Raw genomic sequence first — 20,023 nt, forward strand, 5'->3', positions numbered from 1 at the left:
TTGTACTGCATACTATGAGATACGTGGTCGTTTCCACTGTTTATTCAGAGAGGATTTTGGACCACTTTCCAGAGTCATGGGGTACCAGGACCAGAGGTGTTTGGGATTGTTCTTGCTTGAGCTACAGAGATATAGAGATAACCTGCTTAGGCGCACAGAGAGCCAGACTCACGGGCACATTACAGACTTCTTTAGTCCACATATCACTGCGCCAGATGGACCACAACAGCAGCAGCAGGACATGGATACCGCCCACACCAGCGGTACACTGATTGATCGTGCGATTGAGCTTGGGTGGTCCAAACGCCCACGACTACGGAGGAGGGCATCCCAGCATAGACGGAGGTTGCAGCGGCGGATTCGGATTATTCTTGCGAGGCATGCGGGACACCCAGTCAAGGTGCTGACCACAGAGGATATTGAGGAGATCCACCAGCGTCCGATGCGGCGCATATTATGACCTCCATAGTGTACCCCCCGTCTCACACCTCCATAGCGTACCCCCCCCTCACTATATTCACACCCTATAAGGGTTTCTGTTTACCTTCCAGTTCCAGTTTCATTTTCTAGGTGCCAGTCGTATCATCTTTATTTTTCATTTTCTGGTTTTTTTTAATCCAGACATTGTATCAGATCCACCTTGATGTAACTTTTTGGTCTCATAGGTCATTATGGCCTTTTGAAGACGTTATATTCATTCATCTCTCTCTCTCTCTCTCTCTCTCTCTCTCTCTCTCTCTCTCTCTCTCTCTCTCTCTCTCTCTCTCTCTCTCTCTCTCTTCCAGAGATCTATCCCAGTGCTTACCCTGACACAGGAGGGGGTTAAACTTCAGCGCGCTGCGGACCTCCGAGCCAGACGGAGACCGAAAGCACCAGGGTACCAGACTCCCAGACTACATCAGAGGGAGATCACAAAGATACGGGCTTGACATCAGCACCATATCCAAGAGCGGCTAGCTCACTTACACTCACATCCGGAGATCATGCTCCGAGGTATTTTTGCCTTGCCATCACATATGTATCACATATTACACCCCCATTATGGTACTGGTTGGAGCTAGACAGATCTGCATTGCATTCTTGTATACCCTACGCATATAGGTTGCATAATGAGCCAATGCTCCATCCATCACACCCCCCCCCACTAGCTTAATACTTTCTTAGTTTATTTCATGTTCATTTTGTCCTTTTTTTTTTCTGGACATCCAGAAGACATCAACAGTTGTACATTGATTTGCCTCATAGGTCGTGTTCGGCCTCTAGTAGACGTTAATACAGCTCTCTCTCTCTCTCTCTCTCTCTCTCTCTCTCTCTCTCTCTCCATTGCAACAGTAAAGTCAAGTCAAGACAACAACATAGCTGCTTGTAAACCAAGCAACGTATATCATTGTTGCACGTGTAGGTGATTCTAGTTTCCACGTTGTTGCATAGATGCCTCATTTACTCCGTATGTTGTATCAAGCCCCTTTGTTTAGCTACATTCCAAGGAAGAGGGAAATGGAGATGGACTTGCTTCACCCCTCATGCAAATGTCTCATGCATGCATGTGGTTTGGTCAAGTGTCCATAATACTAAAGGGTACTAAAACAAGAAGATTGAAACTCAAGCTTAGAGAGGATGGTTTTAAAACCATAAAAATGTAGTGAATAGCTACAATCACTTGCAAATGAATGAAGATAAGCTCCTATACAAGAAAATGCAAGTTACCTGACCTATCGCTTACACATGAATAGTGTAACTCACTCACAACGAGACATATATCAACAATAATGCACTACAACGTAGTGTGTAGCCATACAAATGTGGGGACGTAGAATAGAAGTGCATGTGTAGAGTAGGTGCCACACTAAGTCACTAAGTCAAGATAATCCCATGTGTCACTATCAAGGAAAGTTCTTAAGAAGCTTCGCAAGTCAACAAGATCTGATTGCCATGTGGGTGGGTGGTGCAAAGCCAATAAAGGTACAAACCAAATTAGGTGCAAACCAAATTAGCCAAGTGTGCTAATATAAAAGTCTACTTCAATATGTACTATAAATTTCAATGCACGAGCACGGCATTGAGCTTTTATACCACAGTGACGTTCCATTAGTCCTTTTTTTGGCTTTATCGCTTTCATATGGAGTGGTGTCTCTTCTGTGACTCTCTTTTTGATTGTTCTATTGAATACGAAGTAGCAAATATACTCGAAATCAGTGGTGTCATTTCTGTGACTCTCTTTTGGTTGTTCTCTTGAATATGAATTAGCAAATATTAAAATGGTCAATTAAATATTATGAGAACCATCCTTCAGTTGGTGAATGAAGGATAATATTATGAGAACCATCCTTCATTTTTCTCATAATATTAACATTTGCTAGCAACCATCCTCTTGAATGAATACTCTATTGTCCAGTCCCATGTTTCCTCGAGGTCCTTGTTGTCATGACATGTACAATTTGAATTCTATTTGGTTTTTATTTGGTTCATCGCTCTCACATGTGTTGATAGATCGTCAAGATGAATCAATGCTTGAAAACCACATGGTTGTAGGGTGAGAAAGTGTTGGTTGTTTCAACTATTTTTGTAATCATTTCAGTGCTCTGAGTATGTTGAGTGATTCACCTTTTATGATTGCCTGTTGAATTGACAACTCTTAAATGACAATACGTGTTGATACATTCAGGAGCTATTACAAGACCTAGTGGTTTGGATGGATGTGGGGATCCATCACCTTCAGCACTATATGGTTTTTGTAGTCGCTCGAGTTTGGGGCTTGCTCGGTTATGTTCGCTCAGTGTCTTGTAACACTCAAAGAGGAGGTCCTGTATAGGGCTTCAACCAACTGACATGGAACACATCATGCATGGTCCAACTGGGAGGTAGCTTCAGCTTCATAGAAACCTCATTTATCTTCTTTAGGATGGGAAATGGTCCGAAGCTCTGAAACAATAACTTTGGGTATCGTTGTTTCAACCTTTGCTTCATACTTCTGAGATATACCTGATCTCCTTCCGAGAAGATCACATCCCTTCTATCCTTGTTGACCTGGCAAATATAGGCCTCCTACGCTTTAGCCAACCTCTCCTTCACAATCTCCAAAATCTCCTCGTAAGACTCCGTCAACCTCTTCGCTTCAGGCACTCAAGACGTCGTCCTCATCAAAAAACGACTGGAATGGTCTTCCAAATGTACACTTAACTTGTTGATCGTGGACATAACACGTGAGCACATCGAGCGCCAATTGATTGTAAATCTCTATCTGACCGTATGTCTGTGGGTGAAATGCATTGGAGAAATTCAACTTCGTACCAAAGTTATCAAATAATGTCCTCCAAAAATGACTGGTGAACTTCGCATCACGATCTGTTACAATGGTCCTAGGTATGCCACCAGTGGAGAACCAATGCCTGATGAACAATCTAGCAACATCTTCTGCGGTAACATTAGCCCTGCAAGGAATAAGCATAACAAACTTGCTAAAACAAGCAACAATCGTTAAACATTGCGTATTATGCTTACCCAGACTAGGAGGTAGATTCGTCACAAAATTCATAGATATATCCTGGAAAGGTCCTTCGAAAATCGACAATGGTTGTAACAACCCTACATTCTTCCTACGGGGAGCTTTCATCTTCAAACATATCAAACAGTGCTGCACATGTGTGAATACGTCTCGCCTCATTCTTGGCTCGTAAAACAGTCTATTATAAATTCTCGAAAAAAGTTGAGTTCATGTCCCTATGACCGCCTCTAATGGCATCATGGGCATCATGGATAAGAGTTGCGACCATTGTAGAAAAGCCAACCATCACGTATCAAGAAGTGGCATGGTCCTGTGGCATCCAATGCCTGTTTCCACTGAGTACCGAATTCCACGGAATCCGCCTACTTATGCTTCATCTTGTCTAGACATATACCAACAAGATCCATCCGTGTAGATTGGATGTGAAACACAGTTTTTTTCTTGCTCAGGGTGTCGGCCACTAGGTTGGCCTTGCTTGGAAGGTACTCAATCATGCAACCAAATCGCTTAAAAATCTGACTCCAGCAGTAGTGTCAATCACTCCAATTGCACTTAGCGTCGTTTGAAGCCAACAAAAAGCTTAGTGTCTTGTGTGAACCTCAAAGTCGTGCCTATAGAATAAGTGCTTCCAATACTTTAGGACTTGTATGATCTCACGAGAAGCTCTCAATCATAGACAACGTAGTTTTTTCGGCAAGAATTAGCTTACAAGACATGCAAGCAACTCAATGCCCATTTTGCTATAAGACCACTCCAATAGCGGCATCAATTATCACTTGGAATGGGTCATCCCATGAGGCTAGTGCTAAGCAAGGAGACTCAGATAATGCAACCTTGAAAGCCTATAATCCATGAGGGGTCATGTGAATACACTACCTCTGAGTCTTGATACCTTTGCGTAGATCAATGAGAGCTACCAAGACATCAAAAAATTTGTTGATATGGGTGGAATATGCCTGGAAAATGCCCACTAACGATTGAATATCATAAGCGGTTTCTAGAATCTCCCAATTTAGGATTTCCGCCACCTTTGCATGATCTAATCAAATGTCTTCGGCACTAATTATGTATCCAAAGTAATGAACCTCGAATAGATAAAACTTCGATTTTTTCTCATTGACATACAGCTCATTGCTTTCCAGCAATTTCATCACTTTCTCAACATCAATGTCATGTTGCTCTTCTGTAGCTGAAAAAATCAGTATGTCCTTAGAAGATGAAGACACACTTGCCGATCAAGTCCCTGAACACATGCATCATCATGCGGTTAAATGTAGCTAGGGCATTTGTCAGACCAAAGGGCATGACCACAAACTCGTAGTGGGCCCATTCAATTCAGAATGCCGTTTTGAGAATGTCCCTTTTCACAATTTGTACCTCATGGTACCCACTTTTTAAGTCAATCTTCAAAAATACCTTAGCTCCATTCAGCCTCCCTAATATGTAGTCAATTCGAGGCATTGAAAACTTGCTTTTCACTGTCAACATATTGAGAGAGCGATAGTCCATGCAAAATTGGGAGGCTCCATCCTTTTTTTGACAAAAAGGATCGGGGCTGCAAACAAAGAGACACTAAAGCATGTGAAACCAGATTGCAACAACTCTTGGAGTTGACCGTCCAACTCCGTTTCCATGGCCTTGCTAAGGCGACATGGAAACTTGCTAGGGGGTTCAGAACCTGGGAGGAGTTCAATTTTGTAGTCCTCCGGAGCTTTGGGAGGGGATTGTCCCAAAGAAAGATCTTCTGGAACCGGTCATGCAAGGCCTTGTACTTCTCAGAAGCACTAGCAACCGTTTGGGTGGTCTGAACATAGATCACCGAACATGGTGCACCTTTCAGAATCTCTTGTTTAGCCTAGATATGGCTAATGACCAAAAAGTTAGGTATCCCTAGCTCACATTTTATGATCACGAAAGCCTTAGATACATTTCGGGTAATCCGAAAAGTGTGCTGCTCCCAGTCAATGTCTACGATAAACTTGTGAAACCATTGTATCCCTAAGAACATCGCTCCTCCTCTTTAAACTTGCCGTGCTCCTCGGGGCTGAGCTTACCACTTGTCTTACCGGACTCAGCATTCCATTTGGAGTAAGGTGAGGTGCATTGTTCGAGTTCTTGGAGCCAAAGGTACCTGATTGGTTCTAGTTCTGGCCCTTGCCATTGGCAGCTGCTGCCTTGGCCACTCCGGGCTAGGAAGTCTTCGTTTTTCCACCATTGCATTTCATCTCAACACTTTACGCAAGCGAAAGTACCCGGTCAAAAGTCTCCAACATATGCACATCCCGTTTGATTTGCGTGCCTAAACCATAAAGGAATTGACCTTTCTTGTCCTCTTCTAATTTTTGCAACTTTAAAGCCAAGTGAGTGACTTTATGGCAAACTCAAGTACTGGTTGCGCGTTCTGGTGCAATCCTTGGTACTCATACACGAGCTGTTCAAGATAGTGAGGCGGTAGAAACCACTTCTTGAGATCCGTGACAAAATGGTCCCATTCATAGGCAGCAACCCCAAACTAAGAATTTACCTAGGCCCAATGTGTCCACCAAGAAATAGCTTCCCCTTCTATGTAGCAGCTAGCTAACACAACTTTTTCCACATCTCACTTCCTATCATCAACAAAATAAGCCTCAAACTGATGAAACCATGAGTACAAAGTTGTGGGGTAGAGTTTACCATTATACTTAGTAAAATTCACCCTTTCATGAAGGTGAGTCGAGGAAGTTGCCGCGTCCTAACATCGAGAGCTACAAGGAACCGCTCGTGCTCCATGTGTCGTCTTTGTTCCTCCTGTGCAACAACGCGACCTGTCGCTTGCATCTGAAGTTCTAACTCCCATACCTATAAATCATGTAAAGCACGGGATTGTTGTGTTAACTCCGCAATGGAGGTAGCCGAAACAGAGATCTAGGAAGGCGTTTGGGAATGGATCTCGGTGATAATTGGCGGAGGCGAGCAGACGGGAATGGGTGACGAAATATCCTAAAGAGGCATCCCCAAAGCCTGTATCGAAGCCTTAAACTCCACCATTTGTTTCCCTTGGTGCGCTATGAAGCACATAAATTCCTGGAACAGGGCGTTCGTATCACCACTCTCAAATTGGCTTCTTTATGCAATCGCTGTAAAAGAAACACTTTCTTCAGGGTTCTTTCTAATCGTCAGATTTTGCCATAGTGAAAGTGGTCAAGTTTTTCCATGACCGCAAATAAACCATCCACTATGTGTGTGGGAGACATTTCCGGTCGCTTCCAGAGGCTATAAACCAATCGTCCTTCGAGGGACAGGAATCACACCGGAATGGGAGTGCTATCGGCATCTCAAAACCAACCACACAAGCGAAAAAAAAATTGTTACTTTTTTTCTTGGTTGAATCTCTTCACCAAAAGGCAAAGCTCCGATACCAACATATGGAAGCTTATAGACAGGATTATACTTTGATAATGAACATTCTGCACCTTGCTTCTTGACGATGGCACAATGTAGCAGAGACGAGTGCGAGAGAGAGAGAAAGAAAGAAAGAAAGTTGTATTAACGTCTACTAGAGGCCGAACTCGACCTATGAGACAAATCAATGTACAACTGTCAATCTCTCTCTGGATGTCCACAGAGAGAGAGAGAGAGAGAGAGAGAGAGAGAGAGAGAGGAGACAAGTACACAAGATAGGGTCCCAAATACCCTCTGAAGGGCCCCCACTAAGGACTGGTGTATTTGCTTTTTTATTGAATGATGTAAAAGACTGACTTCTTGGAAACCTTCTTTGGCTGGAAACAACAGCCTCAAGATGACCTATTCTTGACCTTCAAGTTCACCTTGTGTTACTCTCCCTTTGGCTGTCTTGGCCCTTGGAGTACTTCAGCACTTTGTGAATTATGAGATGCTTTTGTCCTTTGCCAAGCCCATGCTTTTATAGGACAATAATATGCTGGTCAATCTGTTAAGAAGGTTGTTAGCCTGGTACTGAATCCTCCACGACTAGATCAAACACCATTAAATAGGCACCTTTTCACATCTATCTTCATGGGCTGGCCAACTAAGGCCTAGCCCTCCTATGGGCTGGCTGACTATGGCATTAGCCCCTATGGGCTGGCCAAGTGTGGCCTATGCCTTTCCATGGAATGGCCGACTATGCCAAGGGCCTTTATGGGCCCAATCAACGGACCATGGGCTGCCCAAAGGTAGCCCACGTGTAGGGCAACATAGACATAGTCTATGGCCCTGCACTTCCTACTTCTACATGCATCTATATGCTACTTCAGTGCCCTTGCCTATCCATGCTTGGAACACCACACCATCATTCAAGAAGGTGACTCATAGTATGGATTCGCACTGCTCCATGTGCAGGACATGCACACCATGTACGGGACTTGTACACCTGACCATGACTATCTAGTGGACTCCTGGCTAACTCGTCCAAGAGAAGAGCTCACAAAAGGCCAGTAACCACTCTAAGACCCTGCACATGCTCACAGACATGTCCACGCGGCATCCAAGTGTGGGATGCACATGACATCCTACTCCTAAACAACAAAGATGGGATTTCAGAGTTGCACAAGCTATGTCACTTATAGCACTTCCAGTGCGAAGGAGTATTATTCCCCACATTCGGTTTTGCAGGACAGCCAAGCGGGCTTGAGACACCTTGGAGTCTATGTATCAGACTCGGAATGAGGCTCGAGTTGCCTATTTGAAGAGACAATTAGATATTATGTCTATGCATGAAGGCGACTCTATGACCGAGCACCTTATGAAGGTAAAAGACTTGAGGGAACATTCAACAATTGCTGAACATTGACGAGATAATTCTAGACCACAACTCGTCAAAACCACTTTGAACTCACTGCCTCCCTCTTATCTTAGTTTTCACCCCTCTGAATCTCTCTATCAGAGTCTTTATGAGAGGAGGTACTTATCCTATTACCTTTGATGCGTTGAGGCTAGAGTTAATATGTCAACACTCATGGCGATGATCAAGCATTCACAGTCAGAGATAAAGGCAAAACCAAGCCAGCCATCTTCTCAAGGGAAGACTCATTAACAAAATGTGATGTTTCTAATGCCAAGAAGAAGGGCAAGTGCCATTACTATCACAAGCCTAGCCATTACATTGGTAAGTGCAAGGAGAGGATTGTCAGTGAAAAGAACAATCAGCCTAGAAATACAGTGACAAAAACCTCTAAAGAAAAGCAGGAACCAAATTCAGCTTGTTTTGTTGAACAGGATTGGACCTTCTAGTCTCAATGCCTTGGATATTCAGCACATCACTTTGGAGGAGAGGCATATTCAACAGCTTTAAGGCTGCATAAATCTTTGTACATACACACATTACCACTAAGGGAGGATTGTTGGAAATCTTTACTATATATTCAATAACTTTAAGGCTGCATAAATCTTTGTACATACACACATTACCACTAATTGGAAATGTTCACACTTTGGTGGTGGAAATGTGTTTAGGAGGTTAGGATTAAATAAAATGCATAGAAACACACTATTAGATGGGTGTTAGAGCACTTATTAGTAAATGACACCTACTAGGACACCTAGCTCTACACATGTCAACTAAGCTTTACACTAGGCACATGTGTGGTTACTTAGCAATTTGGGCCTAAGGCCAAGCTTTGTAATAAAAGGGGCATCAACTTTAATAAAAGTATGCTTAGTCTACGACTTTGATTAATCCCCATTAATCCCTTTGTTTACCCTTAATACCTCATTAATCTTAATTAAGTGTTAATCTGTTGTTAATCCCACTGTGTAGCTGCTCGTAAGCGCTCTCTGTCTCTCCTGAACATTAACCCTAACATTAACCCTAACAGTATCAAAGCTTTAGCGATTGGTCTCGAATTCAGCAAGAAATTCTTTTTTTTGGGTGTGGATGGTTTACAGTGCTCCATGGAACACATGTAGGGGCAGCCCACACTGGTCTTTGGTGTGGATGGTTTACTAGTCCTCAAGGACATCTTGTAAGAGCAGCCCACACCCCTACTGGATGGTTTCTTTGTGCTCGGGAAAAATCCTGACTACTCCCACTACAGTAACCCCAAACAAGAGAAGAGAGCAAGAGACACAAGAAGAACTTTCGGCATCTAGATACACTACTGAGAGCTGTGTGCCTACCCTCGTACCGACCCCCATTAGGATGATGTCCGACCAATTCACCCAGATTATCCAGGCTGCAGTGGACAAAGCCATTGCCAGCCAATCTCGATCGACGATTTCCCAACTCTCAGCCTCTTCTCCACTCCACCAACTCCTCGACTCCCGAGGAACTATTTGCTTTGGAATGGGAACATCATCAAACTGCTCATGGACTGGCCATGCGCCATGTGGAGCTACAGTTCCATACCCAGGTGTTGAAAATGTGCCAATATGAAGAGACACATCAACGAGACCAGGAACATGTGAACGAGCAACATATTACAGAAGAGGCACGGCGCCAGACAGAGCATGAGAGGTTCCTCCTCGCCCTTGACCACAAGACCACGTCGGTTTCTTGGAGTTCATGGAACCCTTTTCCGGAGAGGGTCACCTTTAGTAAGTACGACGGTAACCTTTGCTTTGCATCTTGGCTTCATCAGTTTGAGGCATGTTTTTCAGCAGTTAATAGGACACTACAGGATCACTATCCCTCACAGTCATCCTGGTTCGAGAAGGAGCAACTCTACCTAAGAATCCCAAGGACTGGTTTGCATGTATGTTTTTCCTACTTTGACACTTGGGTCTGAAACTGGGCCAGACTGTCCCTAACCAGATGCACAAACCAATGCAAGAAATGTCTTGTATTCCCACGCCTTTTTTTGTTTTTAGTTTTTTGGTACGGAGAAAGGAGGGGCAGGTTACCCAGATTACCTATGGCTCCTAGTGCACAGCATGGAGCACCCACAACACAACTTACAGGTGTTAAAATGTGCATGGCATTCTTTCATGTACCCTACTTTATTTTCATGTGACCTGTTTCGTCAATTATAGAAGGGAAAGTTTCCACGAACCTGAGGCCCTCCAATATTTTCTTGCTTTGGTGGCTCTACTGCCTTTCCTGTTGGGTCTAATCTCTTTTTAAAGATATTATGTTTCTGCAATAAAACACAAACCATTACTCAACATCAAATCCCTGAAGGATAACACACTCTAAATACATGCTCTGATACCACAAAATCTCACTTTAAATGAGACAACTGCTTGCTTATGTAAAACAGCAGCTATTATTATCCCAGCTTTGAAGGGATTATTAATTCCCCAACTGCTAACCCTTGCATGACTAATAGAGTATCAATCATATACCATAGCCAACTTAAGCCACCTTCGATAGAAACAAAGTTCTTTTGAATCATCAAAAGACATCTTACCACATCAAGATGCTGCTCCCCACTAATATCCATGGCGTCAAGGCTGATAATGGAGCATGCAAGAGATGGAAACGTGACATCTAACTGCATTCAAGCAGCCACAGGCAGAAGTGTCAGTCAACCTCTCATTAATCTTGGGAGGGTTGTGGACGAGGGGGGGGGGGGGGTGCGGGGAGGAGATTTTTTGTGAGAATACATTGCTACAATCATCACTTCTTTTTGAGTTGGCCAAAGGAAGTACTTGAAAATTTATCTTCATATGATAGCAATATTTATAAACTGAGTCAATTCAACCCCAAGCACATTCAAGTAAAGCAAGAAAATCATTGAAAATGTTACAAGCAAAAAGAAAATTAGACCAATCAATCATAAATAAAAGAATGTAAACTAATTCAAAACACAAAACAAAACACTTTCTATTTACATGTGTCCGTGCGCGTAACCATGGATTATCACTAATAATGAACCCTAGCCACCCGTAACCTGCATATGGCCTTTCCCCTAATCCCAAGGTTCCCCAACCCTAACCAGATTAGGCCCTAATCCCACGGATTAGTGTTAGGTACATAACAGCACATACTGTGACGCACCTGTGGAATAAGGACAGGATTGACAGAGCACAGGCCATGTTTAGGCAGCCTCCATCACAAACAAGTTGCCCCTAAGATTTCATGCATGATGCTGAGAAGGGTGGAGCAGTTTAGAGAGACCAAGCAGCTGTGTTTTCGAACCGGACAAGAGGCCAGCAGGTCGGGTAGGTTAGGCAGCAGCACAACCAGCCAACCAGCATTTTCTTTTGTATTTAGAGCTTTTACTCTCAAATTTCATATGGACATTGGGAATGCTTGCATTGTGTGCTCAAGTCTTTTACTGTCTTAAACACTCGGTCAAACATTTTGACTTTAGCCCAATTGTATTACATTTGGTATCAAAGCCTAGGGTTTATTGTATAACCAGACGGGAGAATCTAAACTCTTAAACCATTAATGCAATTACACTTAATTAACACCTTTGAACCACACCCCCAAAACTATAAAAAAGAATGCGTAAGCAACACTACACTAGGGCTAGAATGGGCTGACCTCCTCCTTGAAACATTATCTTCTACAGGCTAGCCTCCTTGGTGGGCCTGCAAAGATCATAGACATTCATCCTTTGGGGCGTGACTACTACCAAGTTGAGTTTGACTCGCCAGCGGCATCAGATCGAGTCATGCTGCTGAGCCCCGTTGCATTGCATACGGCCCAGCCTTCTTTGCACGGTGGCAACACGGCTTCGACCCCGCATCCGATCCACTGGCTGGCGTTTCACGCTTTCCCATGACAGTCTGCTTCCCAAGCCTCAGGAAGGAATACCTTCCTCTTCTCCCGGTGATTGGTGGAGCCATTGGGAGAGTGATGGAATCCCCCCCACTGCCGCTTCGTCCCTCGCAAGGGCGGCCAGGATTCCTTCCCTTCGCATCTATATTGCCTCGCCAGAGACAGTGCCTCATGTCATATCCATTCCTTGCCTTCGAGGAGACCCCATCATACAGCGGGTGGAGTACTCAGGCCTTCCCAGCCAGTGTTTCATTTGCACGCAGATGGGACACCTCGCCAGAGGTTGCCCTTGGCGCCAGTCCAAGAGAACCCCCCCGCCCTAGGGCCGCGCGCGGTGCGGTCCTCATTCAAATCTTCATCATGGGGTAGAGCAAGAGACAGGCCCTCAGCCACCCGAACATCAGGTCCCGACCGCAGACAACTCTGCTGGCAGAGAGTGGCAGACCGTTGGCCCACGCCAGGGCCATCAGCAAACCACCAGAGCTGAGCGCCGATGCCACGCGCGCCAAGCTGGCAAAGTACAAGAGGATTCGTTTCTGTCACAGAACCGTTTCAGGCATTTATCGCAGCACCCACCTGTCGGCGATGGGCCCCCTCCCCTCACTGCGAGGGTCCCTCCGGCCCTTTGGTTTGGCAGCCGTTACCCCGCCGAGATTCCTCCGTCAGTTCTCAGTTTCCAGTGAGGCCAGGTGGCCCCATTGAACCCCCGGCGAGCTCCCCTCTCCGATGGATCACTCCTAGCCGCTCGCATCTCCCTCTTCTCCGCACCCCCCCCCCCTCCTCTCTCTCCCTCCTCCATCCTCGCCTCCGACTCTTCCCACAGCAGTCTCCCCAAGCCCATCCTCTTCCTCTGAGCCTACACTCCTTCCACCTCTCCAAAGCACTCCCGCCACCCTCCTGCAGCACCCGACCTCGAGCGGAGACCGCTGGCAAGCTCCGTCTGGTGCTTGATCCATCGATTCTCGGAGCCAGTAGAGATGACCATCACCGCTTCCCCAGTGAGGGCTCTCCCACCATAGTCCCCATGTGAGCCCCCCAGGACCTTGCGGCTGCCTGTGGATTACAGTTTCTTCCTATGTCTTCCGGTGGAAGGAACTGATATTTTTGAGGAGACAATGGCTCCCATTTGGAACTGTGTGGTGTTTCATCGTTCCAAACCTTGTACGCCAAAGAGTGGCGCAATGATCTTCTCCTTTGCCTTGAGTGCAGCCCCGGAAACGGAGTGGGATTCGGAGTCAATGTGGCTGCCGCCATCCAAGGGCAGACAGTAAAGCTCTCACACCATCTTCATGATCTACGCATCACCGACGTGCTCACCCACCTCTGGCCCTTGGCTAGGATGGAGCTAGGAGGCTCAGGCCATACAAATTAGGATAGGGAGGTGGTAGAGTGGCCACACATGGAGGACAAGATCCGCGCCCACTTGGTGCGCCTTAGCCCCAAGACTGATTGCGATTATTCCCCATCAAAACCCACACCCACTCTTCGATTGAATGGCAGTTCCGATAGTTCCGCCTCCCACAGAGATTGATATGCGAATAGTCTCATGGAACATTCAAGGTTTAGGGGGGCCTCAGTGCTTTGAGAGGCGAGGCGTCCTCAGAGGAGAACTTCACAAAGCTACAGTTGGGGGACCCATCGACATTCCTTTCCTCCAGGAGCACCATCTTTCCAAGGGCATACTGGCCGCTGCAGGAAGATTTTACCAGGGAAGAGCCACACTTTTTTGGTCTCCCTCTTTTGGCCCCTCGGGGACGCAGGGAGGAGTTTGTACTTCTGTCAACGAGCAACTCTTGCTGGCAGTGACAGGCTCAGGTATCATAAGTCTCTCGGCGAGCGCAATGAGTTACAATTGGGATTGTAGAGGACTGTGTGGGCTTCCTCAATGTTCATGCCCCGCACACCACAATAGCTAGAGCCACCTTCTAGAGTACGATCTGTCGGTCCCTTCCTCAGGCTGACTTCTGGATTGAGTCAGCATCGAAGAAGGCACGGCTACAGTCTCAGAAGCAAAGTACTCTAATTGGGAGGAGTTGATCCTGGCACTCATGGGACAGGACCCTTGGCACTAGCCAAAGTTTGGGCACAGCCCTCGGAGCTTGTGCTTCTCACGTTCTTATATGAGGAGCACCGGCCCCAACCTCTCTCGGCTTGATAGATTCTATGTGGATGAGTGGGCTTGCGGTTGCGGAGGAATGGTTCGTATCTTGGCGGGCACCGCCTTCTCTGATCATGCTCCAGTTATCCTGTCCTTGGAGGACCCCTGGAGGCGGGGCACGCATGCGAGCACTACCATCCCAGACAGCCTCATTCAAGATCCAGAGATTTACACCAGGATAGAACAGATATGGGAAGGACTGGGTTTTATCTCAAGCTCTGTTGCATGTACCTTGGATGTTGGCCTTGGGGAGATTAGCAGTTTTTTGCAAGAGGCAGCACAAAGCAGATTGGCGGGATTTCGTGAGCAAAAGAGGAGCATTCGGAGGGGTCTTGCTTCTCTCCAATGTCTTGAAGAGAGTTCCCCCAACAGCCCATGGATTGAGGGTCAACTTGCTGCCGCCCATACAAAGCTCAGATCCATCGAGGAGAGGAGAGTGGGGTACAAGTACCATGCCAAAGCCTCCTTCTAGACTCAGGCTGGAGAAAGAGTCACTGTGGACTTCTTTGAGATTGCAGGCCCTCACACGCAGATAGATGGTATTCGCAAATTGCATGGCCAGGATGGAGCTATCGTCTCTGAAACCCCACCCCCCCATGAGAGCCATCACCACGGACTTTTTCAAATCCCTCCTCACAAGTGCCCCATTATCCCCTTAGGTGGTGGACACGCGAGAGCGAGTCTGGTGGCACACAAGAGAGGTGTGGTTTCCCCTACTCACACAATCTTCTTATTGACCCCCTTTACAGAGCAGAGGAGCTGGTGGAGGCCTTAACGGCTCTTCCTAGGAGCAGACGGGCTTCCAGTTTCCTTCTTCCTTCGCCACTAGGATCTCGTGGAAGGTGGCCTTCGAGCAACCTTCAATGAGATTATGTTTACAGGCACCATGCCAGAGAGGCTCTCGGTGGGTTTGATTCATTTGATTCCTAAGGAGGGTGCAGTAGGAGCACAGATCAACTGGCACAAGTCATGTTATTTTTGGGTAGGCTCTACACCCGCCCCGACTTGGCGGCCAGTTGAGGCTTTCCAGTGGATCCCGAGGGGCACTGGAGTCTGCTATCTAGGATGCCAGGTGGGCATCAATATCTCTCCGGAGCAACAGCTCCCCCCTCTTCTTCTGAGCATTCGGAAGAAGCTTTTGTACTAGAGCTCTACAAGGTTATCTTTAGTTGGTCGAGTGGTGGTGGCGAACCAAGTCCTTCTTGCCACCATATAGTACATTACTTCCTGTTGGGCCTTCTCCCGAGCATGCATTGGTCAGGTACAGCGGTTGATCCAGAACAACTTGTAGGCCAGCAGTGATGGGAGGCCTGCCCAGGCCAAGGTGGCCTGGAGAGAGTCATCATTCAACCGTGATGTAGAGGGGCCCTAGGCAACATTGACCTCTCCATTCAGAGCCGCACGTTGCTGGGCAAACTGATTGTTAGAGGACTCCTCCTCGGTGGTGAGCCTTGGAAGGACTCCCTCTTGGCCCGAATCTCAGCCTGTACCTCGAGCCTGGGAGGCCCCTAGCCGCAGAGCACCAGATGGATCTTCACCGAGATGCAAGCCCGCGGATTTAGCCCAGCGTTTGAGGACAGATTTGCAGCCAGCCTACTCCATGCCTGGGATCACCTCATGTTGGCCCTTAGGCAGTTAGGTCCAGTAGCCACAAAGAAGCGTCTTCGGCAGCCCCTGATCTGGAACCCCTAATCCGTTTACCAAATGGCCATATGTTGGGGCGCCGACCTCATGTATCATGGGGAGAATTGAGCATAGGACCTGCCACATACCTTGGCGATTCACTTGCACACAAGCAGTTGCCCCCTAAGGCTCACGAGAGAGGCCTGGCAAGGATCAGGGGTAGAGAAAAACTCAGCCTTGACATCAACTCTACTATTCCTCAGGAGTGGCTGACACCTATCCTAGACCCAGCCCCCCCCACAGTGGATAGGCGTGTTTACTAGGCATGATATTCTCTTGGGAGTCCATGGCGCGGGTGAGGGTTGTGGTTTTGCTCACTTTTTCTATTGGTCCCCATGGCAGATTAGAGTCCTCGTTGGAGGATTTCAGTGGTTGCACCTTACAGAGGGTGAGGATGATTGGATTTCAAGATCATGAGTGGCACATAGACCCCCCACCGGCCACAGTGGCCAGGGAGAGACTAGCGGTTGTGGATTTGGGAGAGCCGGCCCCTCACGCGCCTCCGGTTGGACCCGAGGGAGTGGACTTGGCATGATCCTACATATCGGGAGGAGACTTTGGATAGCCCTTTTTTGCATACACAACGCGGCTAGGCCGCAAGATTCAGATGCCAACAGCACATTGGCAGTCACAGGGCCTTTCACAACATTTTCTCCCAGATTTTTGGAAGAGGCTCTGGGATAGTTTTCAGCCTCGAAAGATCACCCTCTTTCTTTGTCTGATAGCACACAGGAGCTTGGCACGTGGTTGGCCATTGGTGGTCAACCAGCAACTTGTCCGAGGTGCAGCCACCCTCAGGAGTCTCAGCGACATTGTCTTTGGGATTTGAAGGATCAGCAGGTTTGGAAGCGGATCCTCTGCATCTTCACGATGGACAAGACCTCGACCAGTATCATTACATGGGGCACTATCGCTTGGGCCACAGAGGCTAAGGTTGCCAAGGCTTATGAGGAGGAAGGTGGGGGGCTAGCCCTTTAGGTCTCTCACCTTCCTATTTTGGCTCTACCAGTTCCAATCCCATCTACTCATCACTGGAGACCGGGCTCATGCCAAAGATGGGAGATTTGCACTAGCATTGCAGCCTGGCATATATGGAGAGCTAGATGCAGCGAAGCCATAAAGGGTACCCACACTCTGCCTGCGAAGTCCATCCGCGGTCAATGGGGGAAGTTGCAAGGTGGTTAGACCGCATGCGGAAGCAGCAGGAAGCTTTCTTGAGGCTCTGGTGGCTTGGCCCCTTTCTCACCGATAGAGGTGATGATCCCCACTTGGCATTATAGACCACCTGTGTGGTTATTCCCCCCCTTGTATGAGATAGCCTTCTCCTCATAGAGCGGCCAGCCGGAGGGGAAGTGCATCTTTTTCCACCGTTTTGATTATTTGATCCCCGCCTCGTAAATGGAGGTGAGTTTGTATCTAGCCCTTCGTGGTTGTACTTAGCCCTTCATGGTTGTTTGCATTAACTAATATAAGGCGGGCCGTGGCAATCGCCTCCCAAAAAGTGAAATTGTTATCCAAGATGCTCCTATCCTAGATGAAGCACATATGTGTGCCATGAATCAAATCTAAGAGGCTGCACCCAATAGCTGATGGCTTTGGCAAGGATTTTGTAGGCACTTCCAAGGAGGGGAATGGGGTGCCACTGTCGTATCTCCAAATGGTCACCACTCTCCTTAGGAATCTATGTGAATGATCCCCTCCTAAAGCCCCTCCAGCATGAAGCCAATGATCATGGGTGGCCCAAAAGCCATCCTCTACGGTCCGAGTGACGAAGAAAGAGGGAAACCGGGAGTCCGTCCGCTCCGAGGCACTTGCTGCGAGGCAAGGCTTCGAGGGTGTCACTCAGCTCCTCTCTCGAGAAGGGAGAGTCAAAAAATCTCTGCAGTCTGGGGGAGATTACCTCTCGTGTGTGCTGCCACACTCTCTCTGGCTAGTATGACTAGTACTCCCGCATCCTAGATTCTACTAGTATGACTAGCATGCTCTCTACCTAGTATGACTAGATGAGAGGCCAGAGTGACTGGCAGTGGTATGCTGCCAGTCTGACTGGGAACACACCCACCCACCGTACCCTAGTATAACTAGAGCCCTGTGATTTGGTACAAGTTGAGAAAACGAGAGATTTCCAAGTACATTTGCATTTGCATCACTCATGTTTGGGCAACAACTTTGTGGATTTCATAGATGAATGCCTGTTTTGATGTGCTGCATGAGAATTCAGCCCAAAATCGAGGTTGTGGATTTAGTCAAATTTTTTAACTTTGTGTGTTCACACCCTCAATAATGATGGGATGGCAAATTTTATAACGTTGTGTTACATTTGGACATAATCTTTCATATTCAGAGCTTTTACCCCTCATTTGTAGATAACTCTACAGAAGAGAGAAAGATGATGTCTTACGACTTTGTGTATGCAAGAAGTATGTTGATATTCTCAGATTTAATATCGCGTTTAGTTAGTAGAACATGAAAATGCCTGCGTTTGTGTGCTTAAGTCATCCACTATCATAATCACTTAGTTGAACACTCGCATTTAGCCCAAAAGTCTTACACGTACATATGTATGTACGTATGTACTACGGACCAATAAGTGGACACATGTACATGCGTAGGCATAGGAGTGTTAGCTGAAAACTTTTCAACAAATAAAACCTGAAAACTAAAGAACTACCCCCTCTCAACCGTCTCTACAAATGAATCTTGTTTTCCATACCTTTTTTTTTAAGAGAACCTTCAAAACCCAAGAATCCCAAAAGGGTAAACACATCTACTTAGGATCAAACGGCAAAGCTACCTCAGTGACAAACTATGAAAAAATACTAAGAATATGGAACAAACCCAATTTTTTCACAAGGCAAGTTCAACTACAAGTACCTACCACATTTGTATTACAACAGATCACATAACACGATGTGCAACTGGTTCTTTTCCGGTGTACTCACATAGATCTTAAGAGTTTCGCCCCTAGAAGTGTCCACGATCAGCTGACTTTTAGTTACGGGGTGGAGAAATAGTCCTGCATGCAGAAACTCATTGTTTACACATGTTGGCAAATGGCTAAGAACAACACTTGATTTCTACTGTCCAGAAGAAGCAAGCAAGGGAGCATTTAAAACCTCATGCATGATATTCTTTGTAAATTCATAAGCTTTATTCACATTGGTTAGGTTAAGAGAATGAAGTAGTTCTCTTCCTCTCTCTTCTTCTTCTCTGTGCATTCTCAGTGATGAGCATTACAGAACCACGCTTCACGCTTCTTTTACAAAACCCTCGAATTGATATCACAGCAGATTTCTCTTTGCTACCACAAACTAGAGCACATGTGGATAGCCACTGTTCAGCCACAACAAAAAAATCTTGTTCTGGGAAACTTGTGGATCAAATTTGAAGACTATTTTCAGCCATTAACCAGCAATTCAACCTCAAACACAAAGCAACTACTGTAACCAAACCTGCTTATCTCCGAGTAACTAAGCTATTAATCATGATTAACACCTTAAACATGAACCCCTTAATACCATTCAAACTTGAAACAACAGCAACATAACCACAAAATAAACGAAATGCTGACACCACACTAGGGCTGGAATGCACCCCTCACCCCCCCCCCCTCCCTCCCAACACACAAAAAGACCTTTTGAGATATCTTTATTATCCAAGGAGTCACTCAAGTACAAGCATGAGTGTACCAAACTGGTCACCACATTCCATGTGCGACAAAATAAATGAAAACAAATAAAATACAATGTTTCAACCTCAAGAGAATACCCCAGCTTGAGAATAGACTCAAGGGTTCTTGCTCCTCGTACTAGCTTCCACAAACTGTTACCTGAGGAGGTCTTCCACGCAGTCTTTCATAGAAGGTCTTTGTCCTGGACTTCATAAACACTGATAGATCAATCCCGATGTGGGAGATGACGTCCACACGCCTTCTTGTGCCAGGATGCTCCAGCAGCAGCTTCTCTCCAAAGCCTTGTCTTCAAGGGCCACGACTCGAACTTGAACTTTATTTAAA

At 46.3% G+C, this 20,023-nt stretch overlaps 1 protein-coding gene across 1 annotated transcript in view; it reads right to left on the minus strand.

The window, feature by feature from the left end:
* Positions 1–20,023, minus strand: part of LOC147623125 (uncharacterized) — a 149,912-nt gene that overhangs the window by 115,331 nt on the left and 14,558 nt on the right. Inside the window, exons 2-4 of the mRNA XM_086821189.1 lie at positions 18,951–19,024; positions 10,849–10,932; positions 10,492–10,575 (exon numbers count right to left, since the gene is read on the minus strand). Coding sequence (XP_086677315.1) covers positions 10,492–10,575; positions 10,849–10,932; positions 18,951–19,024 — 242 coding nt within the window. The remainder of the gene's footprint in view (positions 1–10,491; positions 10,576–10,848; positions 10,933–18,950; positions 19,025–20,023) is intronic.

The sequence above is a fragment of the Cibotium barometz genome, chromosome 27 (genome assembly GCF_041138505.1).
Source record: "Cibotium barometz isolate CiBa-2024 chromosome 27, ASM4113850v1, whole genome shotgun sequence".
Classification (NCBI taxonomy): Eukaryota; Viridiplantae; Streptophyta; class Polypodiopsida; order Cyatheales; family Cibotiaceae; genus Cibotium; species Cibotium barometz.